This window comes from Sinocyclocheilus grahami, unplaced genomic scaffold (genome assembly GCF_001515645.1).
Source record: "Sinocyclocheilus grahami isolate Dianchi unplaced genomic scaffold, SAMN03320097.WGS_v1.1 scaffold157.1, whole genome shotgun sequence".
In the NCBI taxonomy this organism is placed as follows: domain Eukaryota; kingdom Metazoa; phylum Chordata; class Actinopteri; order Cypriniformes; family Cyprinidae; genus Sinocyclocheilus; species Sinocyclocheilus grahami.
In genome coordinates, this window is record NW_015505336.1 from 96835 (window position 1) to 123854 (window position 27020).

Here is a 27020-nt window from a genome sequence, read left to right on the forward strand (position 1 = left end):
TCCCTATCATGTGCATGACAGCTCAGAGGAGAGCAGGAGGACCACGACGCGCAGGGACAGTCCTCAATCTCCCACCTTATTTTTGTCAGCTAGTAACATTCATATACACTGAGAGGAAAAGCTGTGTATGTTTTGAAATATTGGCGAGCATCGGTTGACAGCGCTCTCGCTCGGAGGATTCATCCCGGGATATTGAATGGAAGCGGCGGCTGAAGGGGCGGCCAGCCTGTCTGAGGCCGGGGATGGGAGTCCGTTATCCGGGGCAGCAGCATCCGAGGACGCGGGGACGGGGGACGGCATGGACTGGGGTAACCAACAACTTGGGTTTGATTCGAAAGAAGGTGTTAAGAAAGACATCGGTTCATGCAATCTCATCTGATTGATTCATAGGTGGTTGGGATTCACATGGATAGAGCTAGCAAAACTAGCATTCATGCATGGGTTTGAACACTGATGCATGAGATTTATCATACAAGCATCAGATTATTAGGGTTCACGTGCTGCCAGAGTCAGTGTGCATTAATGCATATATAGTTTTATGGGCATATTGTCAGGAGGATGGTGTGACAACGAGGTTCAAACCAGATTTAGCGAGCTAGCCATCAGCAGGGACACTGGGCAGATGACAGATGGGATGGTGGGGGTTTCAGGTGAGAAACGGGGTAAAGGGTGTATTACATTTGTTTAGGATAAATGCCATCAAATATGCCAATTAAATGCATAAAGGATGACATTAGATGACATTACAATAATGTTTTGATTTGTAAAGGATTCCTTAGATCAGTCAAATAGGTCTTTACTTTTATGCATGTGTGGTGCAAGTTCTCATTGTTTTGAATATTTGTAATATTCAAACACGAGCCATTTTTCTTTCTTTAGTTATTAGAGTGTGTGCAATTGCTTGGTAAGTCTTAGAAAAATATTGTAACACTAATATGACTACTATATAAACACTAATATAACACTAAAATGTGCCGTGGTAATACAATGGGCGTAATATTTTCATTTGAATAATTTCTAGTTATTAATCATGGTAAAACATAATATTTTATTCATTTTTATAATGACAAATAATAAATAAGAATGAAGAAAAAATTATTTGGTCGTTTGTACTTTTTTGTTGTTGTTGTTAGTGCAGAATCTTAAATATTTTATGAATTTACATCATAATCTTTTTTGGTAACAGTTTACGTGAAGCCTTTATATTAAAAGTATTTTTTAAATGTTTTAATTATGCACCTTATAATGCATTGTATGATCTCATGAATAATTTTAACGTCAGTTATTGTACATTATAATAGTTATATATTTATCATTACACCTTTAGAAACTATAATGCATTAAAACATTTGACAAACAACCAATTGCAGATCGAACAAGGAATCTGCAAATATCATAATGGCTTTTAATTTTGGCTACAATTATTTATGAAAATATATAATGTTACATTAGTACATTACATGTACAAGTACATCATGAATGCTTTTATAATGCATCATACATGAAGACTTGAAGTAAAGCCGCCTAAACTTAAATAAAAATAATAATAATAATAAATAAAATCATTAAGTTTTCTGTTTATTTCATGGTTTAAAGTTGATTATTTAACTATGATATATTAAAAAAGAAGCCTTGTGCTTGATTGATATATGATGGTAATTTCAGATTTTCACTTCCATAACAGTTACTGGATCTATCAAATACACTCTTGTTTCTGCCTCTAAGAGACCGTTTTTTTTCTCCCCAGTTCTCCAGTTGTGTTTTTTCTTCTTTTAATTAGTCGCGTATCTGTGTGTGAGGTGTCAGTGATCGCATTCACATGCATGATATGCTGATAACCAAAAATCGCCTTATTCTGCAAACCCGAGAAGCTACAGTTCAAATGATCAGTTTTTACTCTTTACACACAAAACCAACTATGACCTTTTCATGACAAAAAAAGTTAGTTTTCTTGGGTTATTAAACATAATCAGTGTAAGATTATACTTGTAAACCCACTTTATGAGATTTATTAAAGAGCACAAAATGTGATCCACTCCATAAAGTGCCTGTGTTCAGTATGTACTTAAGATTGACCTTTCTCCAGCTCATTGTTGACAAGATTTGTTCTTTTGCATATGCGTGGAGGCTTTGCAAACTGCATTGTGGTTACTGTTTTTCAAAGACATAAATGTCAACGCGATTGGCCTGTAGTAAATGCCACATACTGTCTTGCGCTTATCATCTACTTTTTAATCACTAAAACTGCATCCAAACAGGGACGGTTCACTCCCTGAATTCCCCTGGCGCTGGCGTCTCCAGCCTCGGTATCCTCCTGTTTTGATTGGTTTGCTCCCCATCGTCTCCCGTGTAGATGTGTGTGGGAAAACATGCTGACTGTTGAGCATGTAATCGCATGACACGTCTGTGAGTCATTTTCGCACCTGAAGTGATTTGGACGCCATCATCCACCCTTGGTTTCTTGGGTTTTTATGTTTTGTTTGTAAAATCAGATTCAAGTTTGCGGAGTCACAGGTATAAAAGAGTTCTTTGGCAGCGTTTTTGTCCAAACATGACGCAAATCTCAACAGGATAGAACAAAATTTTACATGCGCTTAAAATTATTAGCGTGTTTAAAGATTCACTTTAAGTGAGTGTTGGATGATAAGGTAATCTAGGAAAGGTAATCTAAATGTCAAAATAGGAGAATTAACGCACAGATGAATATTCAAAATTGACCGATACTAGTAAAAAAAAGTCTCTATAATCGGATGATAATCAATAAAATGCTGATATATTATGCATTCATGTGCAAAACTCGCAGCCACAACACTAGGGTGTTAGTGTGTAGTTGCTAGATTTGGGTGGTAACATTTTTTCACAAGTTGCGAATTTCATTTATATACAAAAACTGGAACATCGCAAAACTTTTCACGAAAAAAGCACATTTTCAGTACGATTGTTTCTTCTCAGGTTGAGTTATTCAGTCACATGTCTTCTTACCTCAAACAAGAATAGTTTGTATTGGTAATTTGTTGCGGATTGGCATCGTAGTTTCATAATGCAGTATACCAAAATTTGCCAAAATCCACCAGTATACCATGAATACATGGCTGGCTCGGGTTCTGCCTTCAATGTAAGAATTTGTGATTTGTTTGCTTACTTTGTATTGTTTTAATGTTGCGAAAATTGTGTTTGAATGTCTAGAAAAGTTGAATCCACTTTATTTAGTACACATTTCTTATGAATGTGCGTGACTTCATATTAGCTGCATTAACCGCTAATAACTAGAAGAATAACAAAATAAACAGTACAATTATTTGTGCTACCAATGTATGTATGATTCTGATAATAAATTAAAATAATATGGTAACAAATACCGGTTTAGATGCCAATCGTTGCGACCAGAAGATTGTGCGAGTCAAGAACTGATTCAGTCTGATTTATGAAGAAATTATTCATAGTGCAATGAACAATTTTCCCTACCAATCACTGTTTATCATGATCATGATAACAAATTAAAATAATATAATTTCACTGGAAGCGTTTACGCCAATAGCCTTGTGGGCAAGTGCGCCGACATATAGTGCCATTGTGCTATGGGCGCCCTGAGTTCAAATCCCGGCTTGAGGACCTTTCCAGGCCCCTGCCCCCTCTCTCTCCCACTTTGCTTCCTGTCTGTTCTACACTATCCTATCACACAAAGGCAAAAATTGTTTTTCACTCGCACGCTGTAATCTTAAAAATAAAACGGTGGATACTTTAGAGTTTAATACTTACAGTTAGAGGTTTGTTCAAAGCTTTAAATGTGAGCTATAATAATACTTTTTGCACATGGTAATATAGTTATTGCTCTCGTTTCGCCCAGTCTGAATGATAAATATCTGTTGCTGTTCAGTTCAGTGGCCGTCTTACTTGGCTCATTAAGAGCAGCACTGAACCGATGATGACCAAGATAGGAAAAGATCTTTATTGTAAATTAATTATAAATCGATTTTGAGGTTATTACCGCTAAGTGGACTGTCTAAAGCACCCACTTCATTATCGTCGTGTGATGGTGGTAGTAAATGTACACAATTAAAGCATCTGTGAAATCCAGACACGGCTTTCTTGGTTTATACAAATAACATCCCATGGGATGCATATATAATCAAACCCTAGGCTATACTCAAAGCCATATAGTGTTGTGCCCGCTGATATCACTTTGCAAAACAAGGCAGGTCTGTCTGCATACTCCATCTATTTCCTCTACTCATGTTATTCTAATAGCTCAGACTGCTGGGAGTTTTCAAGCTTTGGTGGGAAATGGAAAACAAGCAAGAATTGCATAATGGTGTCTCTCTGTATTCCTTGCCCCCCTTGCTTATGCCCTGAAGAGGATTAAGCTTTTTATAGACCAGCCTGCAGACAAGACCAGGGTTCTGGAAGACACTCAATCCCATCGGCCCTACCTCAGAGGGAGTATGGCGTCTCCTACAAGAGGACGCAAAGTCCTTCTTTGACACATTTGTGTTCAAGGCATCATAACAAAACCTTGTTTAGGGAAACTTACCAAAAGATGTGTGTTCCGGTAAAGAAAGCAACACACGAGACTCCCGCAAATCCTGTAGAATTAAACCAATCAGATGTGTCAAGTGTTTCCAAATTTGTGTGCCGTATGCATTAGATGTTCAGCCACGGTTCATGGGCGTGACGTCTGAGGCTGAGACTAAACAAACTCTGGTGTGGTTCAACAAGGGTCAAAAATATCTAAAATCAAAACAGGACGTGGTGTCACAGGATGCAACCCTAAAAAGGACAAAATATTCAAGCATACTTGGTTTTCTTGTATAGTGTACCTACCTAAGTAAGTTCTGGTAATATAAGGTAACTATATGGGGCAGGGTTAGGTTTAGGGGTAGGTTCAGGGTTAGTACCTAGTTATTACCAAGTTATTGTTATTACTATAATAAGTACATACATTATAGTATGAGGAACAAGACTGTAAAATAAAGTGCTACTGCCCAAAGTATACTTCACGAATGCTAAGCCTATGTGTACAGCCAAATGCATAGCTTTTTAAAGTATACTCCATTTGATAGCATGCGCAAATCCGTTTTATCGTCAGCCAGGTGAAAAATCGTAAAGCTTAAAGTATACTTAGCGTTTGCGTACAGATGAACAGCATGGCCTTTTCAAAGTATGCTCCATGTTTATAGCATTCGCAAACCCGTTTTATTGTTCGCCAGGTGAAAATTGTAAAGCTCAAACTATACTTGGTGTTTGTGTATCCTTGACCATCATAGCCTTTCAAAGTATACTCCATTTTATAGTGTGCACAAACACAGGTGTTTGACACATGTGCACTATAAAGTTTCATCTTTGTTCAGTGTCTATTTTTTCGAGAAGTTATGAGCAATAAAAAAATGTCCCTAGAGTTGAGGGAATCTCTTGACTCCTGCACACAAGTGCATTGTTGTGTGTCTATTACTTAGAAGAGCTATGAACTTTGAATAAATCTGTTGAAATTCGCAAGAGGAACTTTGTAGTTTTTGTTTTCATCTCTCAGATCAGAAGTGAGCAATGAAAATGGTTTTATGTGCCTCACTGGTGGGTTTACAGTTGCCTGTTTTCTTCGGTTTGCTTTATACAGTTCTGTTTTACCAGATTATGAGCTGTCCTTCATATGTTGTCATGGTTTTACTTCCAGAATTTAGATTTTTGTAGTCATACCACATGATATCCTTTACTCAAAGAAATCCAGGTGTGAACAACTTGTTGCATCTTTCCCAAAAAGACTCATGGCTGTATTAGATCAAAAGGGTGCTTCTACTAAATACTGAGCAAAGGGTCTGAATACTTAGGACCATGTGATATTTCAGTTTTTCTTTTTTAATAAATCTGCAAAAATGTCAACAATTCTGTGTTTTTCTGTCAATATGGGGTGCTGTGTGTACATTAATGAGGAAAAAAAATTAACTTAAATGATTTTAGCAAATGGCTGCAATTTAACAAAGAGTGAGAAATTTAAGGGGGTCTGAATACTTTCCGTACCCACTGTATGCTAAATCTTTGGTAAATTTAGTCCTATATAATGAATGTTAGCTTGAGGTGTCAAGTGACACTCCAAGGTTCTGTCGTCAAGTTCTTCATTTCAAGTCCATTTTGAGCTGGCTGTGATCACACCTATCCAAAGTGATTTCAGGAGTTGTTTTGTTAATTCATTAGCACTAGAGATGTTATGAGCTGTAACCTGTGCTTTAGAAGTTTGTCAAGTTCAATATGGCTTGAAGGAATTTGAACGCTATCTCATAATAGAATAAGAATGCTATGTTGTTTAAGTTGATTTTCAGCTAATTTTATAATCCTTTAGCTATGAATGATATTACCATCAGCTCTGTTTAACCCAGTTGACCAGATGGTTTAAACAGATTTCCCTTCAAAATCAGTTTTTGAACCTTGACTTTTAAACTTTAATACAGTAAATATTTTGTGTGTCAAAATGTTGCTTAGCCTGCACGAACGGTCAATTTAAATCCCAATTACATTTCTTCTGTTCATATAGAACAGGGGTGGCGAACTCCGGTCCTGGAGAGCCTCAGCCCTGCAGAGTTCAGCTCCAACCCTAATAAAAACTCACCTGCCTGTAGCTTTCTAGTAACCGTTCAGACCGTGATTAGCTTGTTCAGGTGTGTTTGATTAGGGTTGAAGCAAAACTCTGCAGGGCTACGGCTTTCCAGGACAGACGTTCGCCACCCCTGATATAGAATTAAAAAGCAGATTTTTGCTGGTCTAATGCTCTTTATTAGATGTGTGGTCGACCCTGGCTAGCGGAGAATAGCAGAAATCCTGCTGCGTGTTTGTGCTCCAGCTTGAACTGTGGCCAAACCTATCATTGGTGAACAAGTTCTTTGAAAAAGCTCTTTTAAGGAGAACCACAATGTTGTCCAAACAGCTTCAGGATCCCACATTGACTGCTGGATCCAGAAATAACAGGACAACTAACTTGGTCATGAGGCTTGTTGGTGTGGATGTGCTATTTCAGAGGTAAAAATGGAAAATTGGTTTGTTTGGGCGTCCAACTTTTTTCCATGTACGGTACAACAACAAATTTACCAAAAGTTTGAAGCTTGCTGGTGGAATTTATATAGGAATTATAGCTGGACATTAGGTAGTCCAAGCTATCCATTAGTGCTGATAACTGATAGAACATCTTTGACTAGAAGCAAACCAGCTTCCAGTTGGTTATGCCATCTTAGCTGGTCTACCAGCTTGTGGTCCAGATGGTTGACCAGCTGGAAACCAGGTACCATGTTCCAAAACACAGTTACCATCCTAAAGGTGTAGTTCACCCAAAACTACTGTGAGACAAGAACCGATTGAGTCTAATTTGTGAACAGATCATTCAAGGTGGTTTCAAATGATTCATTAAAGATCTGACTCAAACAAATTATTTGTTCACAATCACAAAATAATATAGGTCAGATGTTAAGATTTTCCCCTGTAATTAATAACTAATTGTAGTGACCAGAGTCAGTAAGTCAGAGACTGGTTCATTCTGATTTGTAAATGAATAATTCTGATTTTGTGAACCACTGAAATGATTAGGGCTGGGCAAAAAAAAAAATTTGATTTTTCGATTAATCGTTTTTTTTTTAATGACGTCGATTCGATATCGATTCTCAAAAGCTGCGAATGGATCTTTTCCGGGATTTATTTCAGCACACATTTAAAACAAGATCTGATTAACGTGAATCTTATCATTAGTCTTTTCCACTAGATGTTACAACAGAAAGCCTGTCATTCATTAAGCGCTTATCATGGCCATACGCATGATTCGCAATGCTCAGGTTAAATGCTATAGTAATACTATAAATCTGAAGCATTTGATATCACGCATAAGGTAAACCTCTGTTGTGCAGCACTTTGTTTGCCAAAAAATAAAAGGGTTTTATTTTCATTTGATTAGGATAAATTAAATTAATGTTTTATGCCTTCATCTGATTACCAGAAAAATTAAGAACATTTTATAGGGCCCTATTATTGTTTAAAAAAGGACCCATACAAAAAAAAAGAGTATAGGTTTAAAATACAAGCATGTGGCTTAATTTCTTTTTATTAATTCACCATTTGTAAACTGATGTTTACTGTTCATTTTTTTAGAAATATCAATAGCATTTGTATTAAAACTATATTCACTGAATGAAATCAAAAAATCGAGAATCGAATCGAGAGCTTGCGAATCGAAATCTAATCGAATTGGGACATCTGAATCGATACCCAGCCCTAGAAATGATTCATTGAAGATCTGACTCAAAATAATTATGTTTGCAGTCACAAATTAATGTATTTAGGGCAGATGTTAAAGGAACACTCCACTATTTTTGAAAATAGGCTCATTTTCCAACTCCCCTAGAGTTAAACAGTTGAGTTTTACCTTTTTCGAATCCATTCAGCCGATCTCCGGGTCTGGCGGTAGCACTTTTAGCTGAGATCATTGAATCTGATTAGACCGTTAGCATCTCGCTCAACGCAAGGTGGTCACGTTGGTTATGTTGGCTGAAGTTAGCCTGTTTCCAGGCGCTGCGTAATATCATTGCGGCTGCTGCACCCATGGTACGGCAGCAAAGTTCCTTGATTATTACGCCGGAATGAGAGTAGAGTTCCTAGCCATACCGGCCTAGAAAATCGCAACTTTTCATTTTCCGTAGGTCTTAGTACACAATGTAACTACAGAAGAGTCACGTTTTAAATAGGAAAAATATCGAAACTCTTTGGTCATTTTTGAGCGAGATGCTAACGGTCTAATCAGATTCAATGATCTATGCTAAGCTACAGCTAAAAGTGCTACGCCAGACCCGGAGATCGGCTGAATGGATTCGAAAACGGTAAAGCTCAACTGTTTAACTCTAGGGGAGTTGGAAAATGAGCCTATTTTCAAAAATAGTGGAGTGTTCCTTTAAGATCTCCCCTCCAGTTAGCTGCTAATTGTTGCAAACAGATTATTGATTCAGTAAGTCAGGAACTCATTCATTCTGATTTGTGAACAAATTGTTCTAATTTTGTGAACCATTTCAAATTATTTTTTGAAAATCTGACTCAAATGAATAACTTGCTCACAATCACAAACTAAGTTAGGGCAGATGATTTGATTTTCCCCTCCGCTTAGCTACTAATCGTTGCGACTGGACTATTAAGTCACTAAGTTAAGAACTTATTCATTTTGATTTGTGAATGAATTGTTCAGGTAGTTAGGTAAGGTAGTTAGGGCAGATGTCAAAATTCAGTATGAATTCCTCAAATTATGGTTTGCTTGTCACATTAAGTTGTCAAATAAGTTCAATATAAGTCATATAAACCACTTTTATGATGTATTTTTTTAAGCTTAAAATCTCCAGATTCATTCTTTGTAAAGGAAAAGAGCAACCAGCACATTTCTTAGAATTTCTCCTTTTCTATTCTATGAAAAAAGTTAGAAACGACATGAAAGTGAGTAAACAGAATGTTAATTTTTGGGTTAAAGCTGTTTTTAGCTGGATTTTCCAGCAGGCCCGTCATCTTAGTTTTGCTGTTGCTTTCTCACTGCATGGCTGTGAGCTGCTCTGTCCAGCGGCCAATGCCCTATTTAGAGCAGCATGTGTCTGTTGATGCCACATGCATATGCAATTTCCGAGAAGGCTTGTTGGCCTTGATTGGGATGCCATGGAAACCGAGGAACACGGCTGAATGGGAGCGTGTGCGGATGTATCTGGGACGACTGTGGGGTAAGAAGCACAGCTCATAAAAATCCAGCCGTCATCTTCACGTGGTTAATTTTTATCAAACCATCTTTGTCAACAAACGTCCCAGTCGCTGTTGACTGTTGCTGCTTGAGGGGCAGCGACAGAATATAAATGCAGGTTGAATAATGAAGTTGGCTGATGCTGTCTGACCAGCTGACTCTTGAAGTCTGGTTATAATTGCAGACGAATATGTCTTCATAGGTTTTGTTTATATTTTTACACAAATCTGATTTGGTTTCAAATCATGATCTTTAGGGATGACTATCGGTGCTTTCATTTTGCAAATGATGCAATCTGATATTTTTATTCAGATATTGTTGTGAATATCCGATCAATCACTTTTCTTTTTCTTTCCTAGACTCTACATCGAAAAAGGCTTTCATAACAGAGGTACATTGCTTTTCTCACATATCAACAATATCTACTGTTAGACTGCAGAAGAACCTGTTTATGCAGGGATTGCAGGTTGGTGGTATCTCATATTTACACTCTTTATACCAGATGCCTTCATCGTCAGGCCAGCCAGCCCATGGGAAGAAGATTGGACACAGAGGAGTGGACGCTTCTGGAGAAACCACGTATAAGAAGGTGCATTGGGCCTACTCAATTTCAGCAACTTTTTCTTGATTTGATATTGATTCCGTTCAGATTATTTTAGTTACTTCTAGGGATGGACAGTATATCGGTACTATATCAGCCGATATTAGTATTTTTTTAATCTTACAATTTATTTTTTAATAAAAAAAAAAAAACTAGGATTTTTATTTTTTAAACATTTTTATATCAGTTCATATTGTATATTTAATTGTACATGCCAGTTTCCTCTCTTTTTATATTTGAATTACCTTTGCCATCATCTAATGTTGACCTAAAATTAATCACTTTTTCTAGATTCGATACTGATTCCAGATTATTTTAGTTACTTCTAGGGATGGACAATTTATCGGTACCATATCAGCTAATATTAGTTTTTTTTATCTTACATTTTTTTTTATTATCTTTTTATTATTTTAGTTACTTCTAGGGATGGACAATTTATCGGTACCATATCAGCTAATATTAGTTTTTTTTATCTTACATTTTTTTTTATTATCTTTTTATTATTTTTTTACATTTTATATCGGTTAATATTGTATATTAAATTGTACATTCAGATTATTTTATTTACTTCTAGGGTTTGCACAATATATCTGTACCATATCAGCCGATATTAGGACATTTTTAGTGTATAAAAAAATTATTAAATTTTTCAATGTTTTATATCGATTGATGTGTATTTAATTGTCCATGCTAATTTGCCACCATCTAACGTTAACCTAAATTTACCTCAAATTTTAAACCAATAGTTCACTTTATAAATATTTTCAGAATGTAAATTTGAATTTTGTAATGCCTAAATTCACTTTAGTGTTTAACATAACTGATTTTAGTTTAAAGTTTAATTTTTCATTTTTTTTTCACAAAATAGTGTTTAATTGTAATATTGACTGTTCATCAGTTATTGGGCGTATTATATACAAAATAACTGCATGTATAATAATAACATGCAAATTATTTTTTGGTTTATCTGTTTCGACCAGAATTGTAATATTGCTAATAAGCTCAGCAGAAATGTGGCACCAGATGACATCTAAACAGAAAATGCAGAAGATCAATCAATGGGTTTAGGGTAAATATTTATGAGACTCACATAATCTATATCCTCTTCAGACCACATCTTCAGCACTCAAGGGGGCCATTCAGCTAGGGATTGGCTACACGGTTGGCAACTTGAGTTCCAAGCCTGAGCGGGATGTCCTCATGCAGGATTTCTATGTGGTGGAGAGCATCTTCTTTCCCAGGTGCGCTGTCTCTCTGAAGTTGAGGGTGTATGTGGAATTTCACATGAAAAAAAAATGATCTTATCTTTGTTCTTCCAGTGAAGGGAGCAACTTGACGCCAGCCCATCATTTCCCAGACTTCCGTTTCAAAACCTATGCTCCCGTCGCCTTTCGTTACTTCAGAGAGCTCTTCGGGATACGGCCGGATGACTATTTGGTGAGAAATATAAGCTAAAGGCTGGATTTTTATAATAAATGCTTGCATTTATTTAGGATTACTGAAGAATCACTCAAGCAAAATTCATTGTCATTTGTTTATGTGTATCTCAATCTGTGATTGCCTTTAGTATTCGCTCTGTAACGAACCACTGATCGAGTTGTCCAATCCTGGAGCCAGTGGCTCAGTCTTTTACGTCACGAAGGATGATGAGTTCATCATTAAGACAGTCTTGCACAAGGAGGCAGAGTTTTTGCAGAAGCTTCTTCCTGGATATTACATGGTGAGTTGCTGTACTTTGACTGATACATTTCAAAGTAGTGGTCAACCAATAAGTCGGATGCCGATATCTCGAAAGCGGGGTGCATATATTATACAACACATATATATTGCATGGTATAGTACAGTCTAATAATAGAAAATGATGTGTAGCCTTCATAAAATTAGTGAAATGCTTATTTTAGACAGTAATCCATAATGGTGAGCTAATATTTATGGCCAAATATCAACTTGAAAATAATTATCGGCTTATCAGTATCGGCCAGAATTATTGGTGTAGAATTAGTGATATTGGTTTTCAGTGTCCAATATAATATCTAGAGAGTAAATTAGCTGATAGTTAATATAATGCTGCTAAATATGATGCAGTACATGTATTCTATATTTAATATGTATTGGAACTATCGCCGGATTATCAGCCTGGCTGATATATCGGTGTATCACTGATGCAGACCTTTATACAGTCTTCATCTGCAGTTTAAGCTAGGATAAAATATACTGTTTATGTTGCATTGTTAAATGTTTTATATTTTTTGAGAAACATGCTCTCTAGATTTCTAGCCCATTATCACATGCTGTCACAAATCAACTGCCTGGTTAAACAACAACACTGCTGATTACCCAACAAGTTATTTTGAACTAATTTCTTCCCCGAGGGAATATGTCTACTATTTACCTGAATAACAAAACAAATGACACCATTAGCATGTAAGCCGTGCCCGTTCCAGTTTTCTGTCTCCAGTGGACCATTTCATTCCACAATATAAGCACAAAAGGGTTCGGTTTCCAAGAGAACATGAGTATTTTTTTTGAGTAGATCATGCCTAAATGGGTTCTCAGTGTCAGCAGAGTCTAACCAGCGACAGGCTTGGCTTGTTCCATCCGTTCATCTGGAGCTAATGAGCCCATGAATGGTGACGGATCAGTTGTTGTTTAGCAACAGTGCTGACCTTGGCCAGTTCGTGGTCTACAGAAAACTGTCTTTATTACTGTCTGGCTCTTTTCCTCATTCTGTTTCTCTTCTTTGATCATATCTTGTAGGACATGTCACCTGTATGCGAAGGTGATGGGTGTCACAAAGCTTTTCTAGGTTGGATATCTGCTTCATTGCTTTGCTTTTGTGTGGTGATTTTTAAGAGGATTTAAACTCCAAACTAATTGGAATCAGGTGGTTTTACTATGCTCTGGAACATTAACTGGCAAAATGAATGTCATTGGCTTAAGAAAGGGGTTTTTGCGGTTGAATGGAGTGTTTTGTGTCTGGAATGCGGAAAACAAATAATAACCTTTACCTTAATTTAATGCATAAATGCTTTTAATAAACTTGGATTAACAAAAGTGTGATTTGCATGCCATTTAAAAAAATTTGTTTTTGTTTTTGTTATGATAAACAGATGTGCGTTGCGATATTCACATGATTTTTTAAAAACATTTATACATACTGTTCCTAATCTGTGTGACTTTTTTCCCTTGTAGAACACAAAAGATGTTTTGATGAATATTCACGGTGCTCTTTTCCAAATTGTGATGCCATCAAGAAATGTCAAAAAAGCTAAATAAAAGTATCATAAACGTTCTTTTTGTGTGAGGAAAAAGCCAAAAAATTATTTGATGAATATCTAATTTTCAATTCAAACTCGAGTTGCAAGTTCGTAAAACTTTTCACAGTACATTTTGGCATGCAAAATTGGAATAAAAAATGTATAAATAATGACAAAACTTTAATTTTGGGGTGAAATATTACTTTAAAGAATTCATAAATTAGTTGGAAAAGGCCGAAAAGTTGTTTTTTGCTGAATATCTTTCTGTGGGTCTTAAAGTGGTCTTAAAAAGTATTAATTCAACCTTCCACAATTTAAGCCCTAAAAAAGGTCTTAAATCAGAGCTGAAAGTCTTAAATTCATAATCATGGAATTAAATTTTGTATACACTGCAAAAAAACAACAACAGCAATTCAAAACTCTTTTCAAACTTTGAAGCGTTGCTAATACAAGACATTTACTTTTAGACATGTTGACATATTGTGTTCCACTCAATTTAATTTAATACATTTTCTTCGTCTTAAAAAGTCTTAAATTTACCATCATAAAACCTGCAGAAACCCTGTCATTTGTATTTTCACACATTTAAACTTAAGTTGCAACTTGTCGCAATACATTTTGGCGCACAAAATTTGAATGAAATGTATTTAACAATGACAAAATAATGTCAAAACTTTAATTTTGGGTTGAAATATTTTGTTAAAGAATTAATAAATTAATTGGAAAAGGCAAAAAATGTGTTTAATTGCTAAATATCTTATATGAGGGTTTCTGTGGGTCTTAAAATGACCCTGTCATTTGTATTTTCACACATTTAAACTAAGGTTGCAAGTTTGTCAAACCTGATGCAACAAATTTTTGTGCAAAGAATTTCAATATCAGGTGAATAAATGATGACAGAATTGTAATTTTAAAGTGAACTATTCCTTTAAGGAATAAATAAATGCATTATACAAAGCATGTAACCAACCAATACAAACGTACACATTCTTCGACAGATGTTTAGCACTTACGTTTGAATCTTTGTCCGCTTTGACTAAATCGTGTTTGATTTTTCAAATGTTTGTTTCCTACAGAACTTGAATCAGAATCCTCGCACCTTATTGCCCAAGTTCTTCGGGCTGTACTGCATACAATCAGGTGGGAAGAACATTCGGATGGTGGTCATGAACAATGTTCTGCCCAGGGTGGTGCGCATGCACCTCAAATACGACCTGAAGGGGTCCACGTACAAGCGACGGGCCTCTAAAAAAGAGCGGGAAAAGGCGAAGCCCACTTTCAAAGACCTTGATTTCATGCAGGACATACAAGAGGGTCTCATGCTGGACACAGACACGTACAGTGCCCTGGTCAAGACGTTACAGAGAGACTGTTTGGTAAGTTGTCCCTAGTGTGCTGCTGTCAGAGCGGACAAGCCATTCAGGACGAATATTGATGTGTTTTTGGTGTATAGGTCTTGGAAAGCTTTAAGATTATGGATTATAGTTTGCTGCTGGGAGTTCACAACATCGATCAGGCGGAGAAAGAGCAGCAGATGGAGGGATCTCAGGGCAACAGTGATGAAAAGAGGCCGCTGGCACAGAAAGCGCTCTACTCCACTGCCATGGAGTCCATTCAGGGAGCGTCGGCCTGTGGAGAAGAGATTGACACTGAGGACACGTGAGTTGCTGAAATTAGTCCATGTTTTGACACTTATAAAGGATATTTAAAAAAATATGTGATGCATTTTCAGATATATCAAAAAATATGTATAAGTAACAGGGATGCAATTACAAAATTGTAATACAATTTTTCTTTTCTTTTAAAAACTATAAATTTGTGTTTGTAATCTTTAGAAAATCTGGCGAAAAATTCAAAAAATCGAAGTCCCATCATGTTAGATATCCTATTTCATCTGCAAAGTGCATTTATGGAAGCTAAAGGATTGCAAACAACAAATTCATGTTGACTTTTTTTAGAATTGTTTTTGTTGTTGTTGGTGTGTTTTTATTTGTTTATATTTATAATTTATCAGTCAGTTTTTTTTCTCTTTTTTTCTTTCTCATTTGGGAAATGCTTTTCAGCATGTTTCTATTTTTATTTTGCCTAATTAATTTTAAATGTGTTTTCTTTTTTACTTAAAAAAAAAAAGGTATGAATTTGTGTTTGTAATCTTTATAAAATATGGAAAAATAAATTGTCCTTTTAGAGGTCCTGTTTCATCTGGAAATGTATCACGTTATGGAAGTAAATAACATGCAAACAACAAATTCATATTGACTTATGAAAAATACAACTTTGTTAGAAGTGAACATAAAAGTTATTTATTCATTTTTTTTTGTTTCTATTTAAACTTTATCAGTCTTTTTTTTTACTCAGATTTATTTTTAAAGATTTAGCTAACTTTGGGAAACACTTTTCAACATGTTCCTGTTTTTGCCTAAATAAGTAAAATATGTTTTTTCCTTTAAAAAACGTGTTTGTAATCTTTATAAAATCTTGATAAAATTACGTTTTCAGTTAGAGATCCTGTTTCATCTGGAAATGTGTCACATTATAGAAGTATATAACCTGCAAACAACAAATTCATGTTTACTAACCAAAAGGTGAACAAAGACCGTTTTCTTTTGTGTTTTCTGCTTTGTTTTGATCTTATTTTCATTTTATTTTGTTTGGTTTTATTTAATATTTATATAAACACAGATTTTTAGAAGTGAACAAAGAAATTATTTGTTGTGTTTGGTTTTTTGTTTTGTGTTTTCTCTGTTTTAATCTTAATTCTTTTTCATGTTTATTAGCTATTTTTCTTCTTAAAGTATTATTATTTATTTTTTATTCAGCCAACTTTGGGAAATACTTTTCAGCACTGTTGCAATTTTATTCCCAAAGGTATAGCTACACATTTCATTTCAGTATTGAACAAGATTTAGACTTTTTTTTTTCATAGCTTTCATAGTTATTTATTTTCATATGTTTTTTTGTTTGTTTTTTTGCTTGTCAGGATGGGCGGTATTCCTGCAGTCAATGGAAAAGGAGAGCGTCTGTTACTCTACATTGGAATAATCGACATCTTGCAGTCTTACAGGTGCTTGCGTCAATCTCTCCGACTCATGCCACTTACTATTTACATCAAGAAGTGTGTGATTCATTTCTGCCAGTATGATTTGGAAGCACTATGGAATAACTTTATTCATTTTCTGTTTAGGTTAATAAAGAAATTGGAGCATACGTGGAAGGCTCTAGTCCATGATGGGGTAAGAAATACATTGAATTTCATTATATTATCTAGATATATTATCTATATTATCTATTATCTAGAAAAGACCTTCTGAAATACATCACTGTCCCTTGCAAGACGCTCCATTTCATCACTTTGGAAGAAAAGCTTTGGCCAAGTTTAACATCCAGCTGTGTTTTCAGACTCTGTGGTCTCCGACCTTCAATATAATTCCTCATACTTCCTTAATTTTCATATTAATAAAGCATGATTTGCTGCGGTACATTAGCATGAATGGGGTTTAGTGAGAATTACAGGGTTTTGGAGAAAATGCTTGTGAAATGTGCACTAATTTGGGGCTGTTTTTCTCAGAGGATGTGCTAATTGTGCTATTGCTGGATATGTATATACCACACACACGCACACACTCATTTTCTCTCGGCTCAGCTGTGAATAAAGGCGATTTCTCCAACCCTGCCTGTGACGCAACAGTCTATGCCATATTGCCAATGGCTCACAGTTCATTTGCATGCTAATTAGGTTATTTATAGACCTAGAGCTGGTATATCTTGATTTGCGTCAGCTGGAGGTGACAGATAGAGTATATATTACCTAAAAGCTGACTGGTTGACTTCAGGAATAATGGTTGTTAAACTGGAAACTGACATGAAAAATGTGTAAATATGATTTTAATTTGGACTTCTCCTGTCCAGTTGAGCATATGTATAATGTAAATGAATGCATGTTTTTGTGTGATTTATATGTGTGAAGTAAACAAATGTGGCAGGTTCAGTGCTAGTTAAGCTCTATGACAGAAGTTCTGGCACAAATTACCACAGAATCATGATTTTGATTTGAGAATCACAATTTGATTTAAAACCTGCATGAAGATTATTAGTTCTGAACAAACTGTTGTTTTTCATTTTGTCAGCTGGATTAAGTCAAAATGTGCTGTAACTTTTCAGATTGATTGATTGAGATGGTTCACTTATTCTTTCTTTCTTTTTTTCACTCTTCAGGACACAGTGTCTGTTCACAGACCGTCTTTCTATGCAGACAGGTTCTTCAGATTCATGAGCACTACTGTATTCAGAAAGACTTCCTGTGAGTGAATTGCTTCTGAGTTGAACTTGCATTGCTCAATTTCATAGATTAATTTCATATTCTGCATGAAAAGTTACTGTTAAAGGAATAACGATGCACCGATATGAAGTTTTGGCTGACACCAATAAATATTTATTTTAATAACCAATAATGGATAAATGGTTCTTGATAAAATTCTATAGTATTTGGTCTAAATAAATTAATAAATAAAACTTTGAAATTAATCATTTAAATGCTACAAATGAATTTAGGCATCACAGCATTTTAATGTACAGTAGAAAATGGATATTAAATTGGTTATTAAATTATATTATGAAATACTAAAATTTCTAATTGCATATAAACTGCATATAATTGCATATAAACTGAAATTAAAACTAAAAATATAAAGATAAACCTAATTCAAAATCTTAACAAATATTATAATAGTATAGAAATAATACTAAAATTGCACTGCATACAACAAAAGCATAACATGAACATGGACTATCAAACAGACAAAATTATTAGTTTTTTAAAGATTAACTTTAAGTGGTCAAAGTTAGAACCATTAGATATTGGCAAAGGTAATCTGAATTTTAAAAAGAGAAAATGAGCATGTACGAGTAAATATCTAGTATTGATCGGTTTTAAAAAGCTGTAATATCGGCCGATAAATTGTTTTTAAAGATGAACTTTAAGTGATTAAAGTTAGAAGCATTACATAATAGCAAAGGTAGTCTAAATTTAAAAAAGAGGAAATGAGCATGTACAAGTAAATGTCTGGTATTGATCAATTTTAAAAATCATTATATTGGCCGATAACCGATAAATTGCCGATATATTGTGCAATCATATGAAAGTAAAACGGTATTTTAAAAGTGACGGCTAAAATTTATATGACACTTATGTCACCAAATAAAAAGACAAGTTAGTTATTACCTATTGGCTATCATACTTGATATTTATTTTTAGAGAAAAACGAAAGCCACAGTAATTTTCAGGAAAATCCTCACCTTAACCCTGCTAATGAAAAAATCGACATACTTCATTTGCGCTCATGATATTGAACGTATTTTATTACGGAAGTGCATTATAAACCTCATTCTTTCAGCACTGAAATCCTCTCCGTCAAAGAGGGGTCGTGGGGGTCTGGCTGCAGCCAAATACAGCGGTCCCGGGGCGGCTTGGTCGGCCAGCCAGCTGCCATTTGTAAGAGACGAAAACATCTACGACTTGAGAGGAGCCCGAAGCTTTCCCACGCTGGAAGACGATGGTAAACAATAGATGAAGTACATTCTTCATTCTCAACAATGAGAACTTAATGGCTTTAGTCACGCTTAAATTCGGTTTCAGGTCGGGCAGATGTACTTCCCTGCACCCCTCCCTCGTTTGAGGAGGCCACCACAGCCTCCATCGCCACCACGCTCTCCTCCACCACCTCCCTTTCCATCCCAGAACGCTCCCCGTCGGACACCTCTGAACACCCGCGCTACAGGTAACACCCCGTCTGTCGCTCTGTAATATTTCCACGTCTGGGCTGTAGCAGGTACAATAAACTCTGTTTTCTTCAATACAGGAGACACACCCAGTCCAGCCATGAAGAAACGTAAGTAAAACACACTGGTCTGCTAGATCTTCTGAAGCCGTATGATAGTTTTGTGGCTGAAATTACTGAGTTTGTTTCATTAGCAGACTTTACTATGTTTATATCTCTCTTGGGTTTGATCTTCTCCTTAAAGGGTTAGTTCACCCAAAAATGAAAATTCTGTCATTAATTACTCACCCTCATTTCGTTTCAAACCCGTAAGACCTTCGTTCATCTTCGGAACACAAATTAATATATTTTTGATGGAATCTGAGAGCTTTCTGACCCTGCATAGACAGCAACCCAAGTCCAGAAACGTAGCAAGGAGATCTGTAAAATAATCCATGTGACATCAGGGGTTCAATATCAAGGGCTGATGCTCTCCAAAATGGCGCTACAGGGTGATGCGGAGATGAATTGTTAAATAAAGGCTTTTTTTTTTCTTTTGGGCACAAAATGTATTCTCGTAGCTTTGTAAAATTACGGTTGAACCCTTGATGTCACATGGATTATTTTACAGATCTCCTTGCTTCATTTTTGGGTCTGGGAACATTTCAGTTGCGTTGCTGCCTATGCAGGTTCAGAGAGCTCTCAGATTCCATCAAAAATATCTTAATCTGTGTTCTGAAGATGAACGAAGGTCTTACGGGTTTGAAACGACATGAGGGTGAGTAATTAATGACAGAATTTTCATTTTTGGGTGAACGATCCCTTTAATGAAAGGAGAACTGTTAGTTATGTAGTTCATGTGGTTTAGTTGAGCCCTCTGCTGGTCTTGTTGTAGAATGCAGGATGAGGACCAGCAAACCATCACAGTGGAGGTGGAAGTGGAGGGACGATATGACAGTGAACCCACCCTCGCGGCTCCCCAGGTATCGCCGGAGATCAGGTACGGACTCAAAACTGAGAATCTGCTTTCACGTAATATTTAATATGTACTTATGAAAGTCAGATATTGTTGGACATATTGAAAAAAAAGGTCTTGATGAAGTGTAATGGAATTAAGGGCAAGTAAAAAAAAAAGAGGCTTTAAATGCAAATGCATTGCCGCTAAATCAAAAGCAGTGTGGATGTAAGATCAGGGGTATCATGGGAATGAGGAATTAGATGTGCTCCATTCAACTGAGCTCACCTGCTGTAGCTCCTCATAGTGATGGGAAAATGACACCATGACAACTGCCACAGAGGAACATAACCAAATAGGAAGCGCTTAATCACATTGGCAATAAGCACCCAAATGTTTTTGTGTTAGTCAGTACCAGTGGCAAAATACCCAAAAGTTTAATTTCTATAATAAATAGTAATATAACATGAAAGTATAATTCAATTTATTCCTTCTTTATTTAAATAGTATTTATTTATTAGAAAATATGTATTATTTATTCGTCCTCGTTTTACAGCAAATCAATGTGACTTTTGAAAGATATTTTGAAGAAAGTTCATGCTACACACTTCCATACAAATTCTGTAGCATTAAATAAAACTAAAACTATTAAAAAATAGTTTTCGGGGATTGATTGAGGTAAAAAAAATTAAGTAAAATAAATTGAATATATATATTAGTTGAAAAGCTTAAACTTAAAAAACGTACAAATGAGAAACAGAAATAAACACGTTAAAGTACTAAAATTACACCAAAAAAAATAAATAAAATAAAATCAATTAAAGCGGTATAGAAATATATATAAAAAATAATAATAAAAATGACAAAGGTGCATAACAAATTTACTCAAATGTAAACAACAATTAAAATGATAACTGAAAATATAAAAATAAAAGCTAATTCAAAATATTCATAAAAAATATAAATGTCTATAAATAATTCTAATATAGCACTTCATAGATCAAAAGTATATAGTGACCATGGGCTGACAAATGGATAAAAAAGCACCAAAAAAGTGGCCCATACAATTTAGACTCTATATTCCAACTTTTCTGAAGTGTGAATTTTATGGTTTATTCACTGAAAATCTCTAAATTGTTTTTTATTTTCCTCTTCCACATGTATAGTGAAGCTGCAGGGACGTTTCTAGAAGCCTCGTCCTCCTCCGTCCCGGCGAGCCCCAGGATAGTGGTAGAATCTGACGGCGGCAGTCAGGCCTCAGGCTGTACAAGCCGAGCCTCTGTGGATGAGGATGAGGATGTGCCAATTACAGACATTTATTTTGTAAGCCCTCCACTCCTATGAACTAAATATGTGTTTTTAATAATGTTATGAAGCATTTATATAGAGTAAGAACCACCTAAGGTCAAAACACAAAAGAACATAATCAGATGAGTATGCACTGCAAAATATAATTTTTAATCAGTATTTTTTGTCTTGCTTTCCAATAAAAGTATTTAAACATGATACAGCTTTTCAATTAAAATATTAAGACTTATTAAGAGAAAAAATCTTGGATTATGTTTATTTTTTGTAATCCATAGTCAAATATGTTTTCTACTTTTTAAAGTAGTTTTTAAACTCTACAACAACAATATTTAGTGAGGTTTATAGTTAAAATATATTTTATAAAAATCCAATGCCGTAACTTTAAAATTAATTTATATGTATCTTGATTAAAGGATGTTTATATATTTTAACTAAAAAAAATCCCATAAGAAACTGTATATTGCATAAAGAAAATTGAAGCCTGTTTTAGATCCAGTAACATTTTTGCATTATTTTTATGACAATATTTTCAGAATATTTTCCCTCTAATTCACATTTACGTGCTCATTACTGTCATGCAAAAAGAATATATTATTTAAATTGTAAAGTATGTATACATCATGGTAGCATTTGCTATATATTTTCAATTTATGCTGGTTCTATTTTTTGTTAATGTAATTACAGTTACAAGTATGTCAAATATTTAAATATTTAATAAAAATGTAAGGGGTTTATGCCTAACTGTAATGAAAGTAATGTCACAGCAGTAATAAAAATAAGACTTTAAGATTTTATTCATGTTTAGATTTAGACCACCTCTTATTTATTGCTAAATGCTGAGGATATCATTGTATGTGTTAATTTTGAACACCAGTACAATAGACACATTCTATTGAATGACAAAACACATGGACGTGCCAATGCATCCACAGGGATGTCTGAGAGGACTAACTTGAGAAATGGCCGTCATTATCATTTGTTAGTCCCAAAGAGGCTCTTAAATCTAGAGGCTTAGAGACGTGCAAGCGCCACCTCTTGAATTATTCATCCATTAACACCCTGCACCAGCTGCTCTGTCACTCTTTTTCTCTTATTAATGGAGCTGTCAATTTTTTTATTTATCGACTGTTAAACAGCACTCCATCTCCTTGACTTTTTCTTTATCTTTCTGCCATCTTTCATTGCCTGCCGTCTCTGTTTGTCCATATCTCTTTTGTAAGTTCTCTGATGGCAGCATCTGTGTTTGTCAGCCCGTCACACACAGAAGAAGGCACGCTGTAAGTTTTATAGCTGAAACACTTTAAACTAGTTGTAGAGGTAGTTTTAGAAAAGTTAGCCTCTGAAGTTTAGCCTAGTGTAGCTTTTTGTAACCCTTGACTGTTGAAGAGGATGTTGTTGTTACTGTACCTTTAAGACTTCTGTATGCAAATGAGCCAACATAAGTGTGAAATTGTTTTGAAAACTTAAATGTATTTTAGCTAGTTTCCAAGGCAACATTTCTACTTTTCATTGTTTAATGGGTTAGTTCACCCAAAAATGAAAATTAGCCCATGTTTTACTCACCCTCAAAGCATCCTAGGTGTATATGACTTTCTTCTTTCAGACGAATCCAATCAGAGTTATATTAAAAATTGTCCTGGCTCTTCCAAGCGTTAGAATGGGAGTAGGTGGGTGTTTTTGTTCAACAGTCCTTAAGTAGTCAAATAAAGTGCGCACATCCATAATAGAAACCTCACACGACTCCAGGGGGTGAATAAAGGCCTCCTGTAGCGAATTGATACGTTTCACAACGTATCGGAAAATATCAATATTTATAAACATTATCTCACTTTCGCTGTCTGTCGAAACGCGGAAGCCGTTCCTGGCGGATGACGTCGCGCACGCGCCTCTGAGATATGCTAGGGTGCATCTCAATCAGCTCCCTAGCTCCCGAGCTTGTGAATCAGTAGATCGTGTACACAAATTCAGGCACTGGTAAGTTCCCTGACTCACTGCACATTAGGACAGTGATCACTCGAATTCCAGTGGCATGATTATGTACAGCGTCAAAGGACAAAATAGTAGAACGTCACTGCTTGAATTAATAAACAACAGACAGGACCGATCTCTTTTTGATATATTTTTTTTATTCTCTTTAAACACATCGTTCTGTTACATGTTCTTACAACATTTCAGCCGAATATTAATTATAAATGTTAATTAGATGTGTTCAATTCCTGTCTAGCAATGTGCGTTTATGTTGAAATATACGAATTATGTTGAAAAAAACAGGTGGTCTTTCTTCTATAGCGTGTCATTATATTTATCGAGTTGGCTCGTGTGATTTCTGTTTTACGCTTCAGAAATGTGACGTTATTTCCGGTAAGGGAGCATAGTGAGCTCTGATGCTCCCTAGTTTTTGCGGTGCATTGTACGAAGCTGAAAGTTCAGTGCAAACAGAGATATCGTCTTTTAAAATTCTGGCAGTTTAATGCCTACAAAAATGGCTGGTAGGGACTACAACAAGTTACTTCCCGGGTTCGTGACATCACAAACCCAGATAAACCCCTCCCCCGGGAACATGTAACGAAGGGGGCGAGGCCATGCTGTGCTGCTTTAGAGAAGAGGAAGAGAAAACTAGAGGTGCACGTAAAAATCTATTCATATATATGAATAGCGATTCTGTCTTCTAACGATTCTAATGGATTCACAAGTTTCAAAATCAATGTTCTAAAGCAGCGGTTCTTAATACTGTTCCTCGCGTTCCCCTGCTCTGCACACGCTCTGCATCTCTCTCTCTCTCTCTCTCTCTCTCTCATTCAGCTCAGCTCCAACAATGAACTGTTCCATTTATACACTTATTTTCACATAGCTATGAGAAGTGTTAAACATGGACGCGCGTGCAGTTGCCGTACTGTATTAAAGCTTTAATCAAGATAAAACCGTATATTAAAAGCTAACATAAGCAGTAGCATTTACAAATAACAGCATATCTAAAAGTATGAGACAACAACAAACAAAAAACATAGGCCTACCATTAAAAGCCGTGCTTGCACAGGTTCTGCACAATCCTCAATAATATCCTCTGCTTCTCAATCGGGCTCAAACTGATATGCGATATTAACGATGCTGTTATTTACAATACAACCGGAGCACATGCCGCTAAGGTGAGGGGCGGGACGCTTAGATGCATACTAGAGGCGGTTTAGCCAATCACAACACACTGGGCTAGCTAACCAATCAGAGCCCATCGCCTTCATAAGGGGCTTCATAAAAGAAGGAAATGATCAGCGTGTTTCTCAGAGAAGGGACAGAGTGGTGTGGAATAAAGGTAAATATGTGAAAAATAATGCGTTTTTAAAAAAACGAAGCATTAATACATGTTAGACTGCACCCCATAAACACAATCAAGCCTAGGAAAAAAACAGTGAACCACCCCTTTAATTCCCATCAGTTACAGTTCTTGGAACATCTGATGTCTTTCCCTTTCATACGCTATACACATTAAAAAAAACATGCTCAACCGTTTCTGGTAGTCCACATTTATCACAATTGCCTGTTTCATGTTTCCCTATTATGTGCAAACTGTTATTTAATGCTACATGTCCTATTAAGCAAAGTTTCCTTACTTTAGCAAAGGAAAACCAGTTTCCTCTTGGCTTATATTGAAATCCTCCTACATTTTTCTTTACAAATCCTCGTTTTGTGCTTCTAATTCGTGACCGGCGTTTTGTTTTGCTGTCTCTCCTCCGCACTTCTGTGTTCGTCACTAATCACCGGCATGAGCGCTGCGCATATGTCCTACATCATTCGCTGGAACGACAGTCAGCAGAAGTGAGAAAAAATTGTATAGAAAGGTTTAAATATGGCTATTTTTCTTACAAAAATGCAACAATTCGCTACAGGAGGCCTTTATTCACCCCCGCAGAGCCGTGTGAGGCGAGTTTTATCATGGATGTGCGTGCTTTGTTTGACTACTTTTGGACTGTTGAACAAAAACACCCACCTACTCCCATTCTAATGCTTAGAAAAGCCAGGACAATTTTTTATATAACTCTGATTGGATTTGTCTGAAAGAAGAAAGTCATATACACCTAGGATGCCTTGAGGGTGAGTAAAACATGGACACATTTTTGGGTGAAGTAACCCTTTAACTCAATGTAGTAAAATAAAAAAAAATAAAAAAAAAATATATATATATTTTTTTAATGACAAAAATGCACAATAAAATTACTAAAACTTTAACAAAAATTACTTTAAAGACAAAATACACATTCAAAATGTTAATAAAACAAATTGATTAAAAAACAGTATCTAGATTATACTAAAATAACACTGGAAAAGTTTAGCTAGTATTTTTTATGCAATTTTCCATTATTATCCCCTTCAAAAACTAGTATTGTCATACACAACTACAAAATATTTCCATTTTTTAAATCAGTGTTTCTGGTTTTATAGCTAGTGCATATTATAAATTATGTTTTATAGTGTTTAATTAAAATATAGCAAGTTGAACAACTTTTCTTGTCTGCTGATGTAATGTAGGCCGTGTAGGCGGGGACAAATGCTAGCCAGTAGTCTTTCTTACCACTGCATTTCTGATATTCCTCACTCTTGTTTCCTCTCTTTCTTCCTCTGCATATTTCTGCTGGCTGTCTCTGTCTCCACCCTTTCTGGTGCCCTCTGCTGTCTGGCTTTTGTAAAACCAGCCTCCAGAAGACAAGAGCTGGGTATATTCTCCTCTGCACTTCAGCTCAGGGCCTAAAACCCTGCCAGAGGATGAAGGGGAGAGTGAAACAGTAAGTGCGTGTTTTACTGTAGGTGTCTTGGGTTTGCGATGCTTGACATTGACGATCCATTGTCTATTATTCCTTGCATATTAATCGCATAAAAATTCAATGTGTCCCAACAGTAATCAGACCTCGGGAAAGAGGGGCAGCTACAAAGGTTCGGAATCTTCAGATGTCCGGAAGCTCTACTGGTCGGACTTTTTCGCAACTTAAGCATTTTCATCGTCCTTTCACCCATTCCATAACACCAAGCAAGTAGTAATACCAATGTCCAGACTTATTTATGAGTAATAATGAAAATATTTATGTTTAATTATTTTTTGATTGTTTTGTTTCATTTATTGGCTAATTTACATACTGTGAACGTATTTTCCGATTTGAGCTCTGGGACTCAAGACTTTTCCCAAGAGTGGGTTGTAGGTTATTATTTAAAAAAAATTTTTAGGGGATTATTTTTAGTTGTTAATGCGGCTTGGTTATCAGGTAGCATTGTTTGTTTCGTAACTTTTGAAAAATTAAAGTTCTGTCGCAGACCTTCGATATACACAAACATGGTTTGCTTTATTTTTATTGGTTCTTCAAAAAAATTTTAAGCCAGCAATAGTGTTCAGTGTTTCAGAGTTATGAATTTCCAA

The 27020-nt window shown here is 35.7% G+C and overlaps 1 protein-coding gene across 2 annotated transcripts; it reads left to right on the forward strand.

Annotated features, from left to right (window-relative positions):
* Window positions 1-27020, forward strand: LOC107592679 (phosphatidylinositol 4-phosphate 5-kinase type-1 gamma-like). Of its 2 annotated transcripts, XM_016282220.1 has the most exons (18): window positions 1-308; window positions 10099-10130; window positions 10242-10328; window positions 11451-11581; window positions 11660-11777; window positions 11908-12060; window positions 14674-14973; window positions 15051-15256; window positions 16578-16661; window positions 16782-16830; window positions 17813-17897; window positions 18991-19152; window positions 19233-19374; window positions 19456-19485; window positions 20249-20353; window positions 21475-21631; window positions 26305-26394; window positions 26508-27020. In XM_016282220.1, the coding sequence occupies exons 1-18, from the start codon at window positions 197-199 to the stop codon at window positions 26508-26510; spliced, it is 2046 nt and encodes a 681-aa protein (XP_016137706.1). In that variant the 5' UTR covers window positions 1-196; the 3' UTR covers window positions 26511-27020. The 2 variants fall into 2 exon arrangements, with proteins under 2 accessions (XP_016137706.1, XP_016137707.1); XM_016282221.1 differs by lacking the exon at window positions 26305-26394.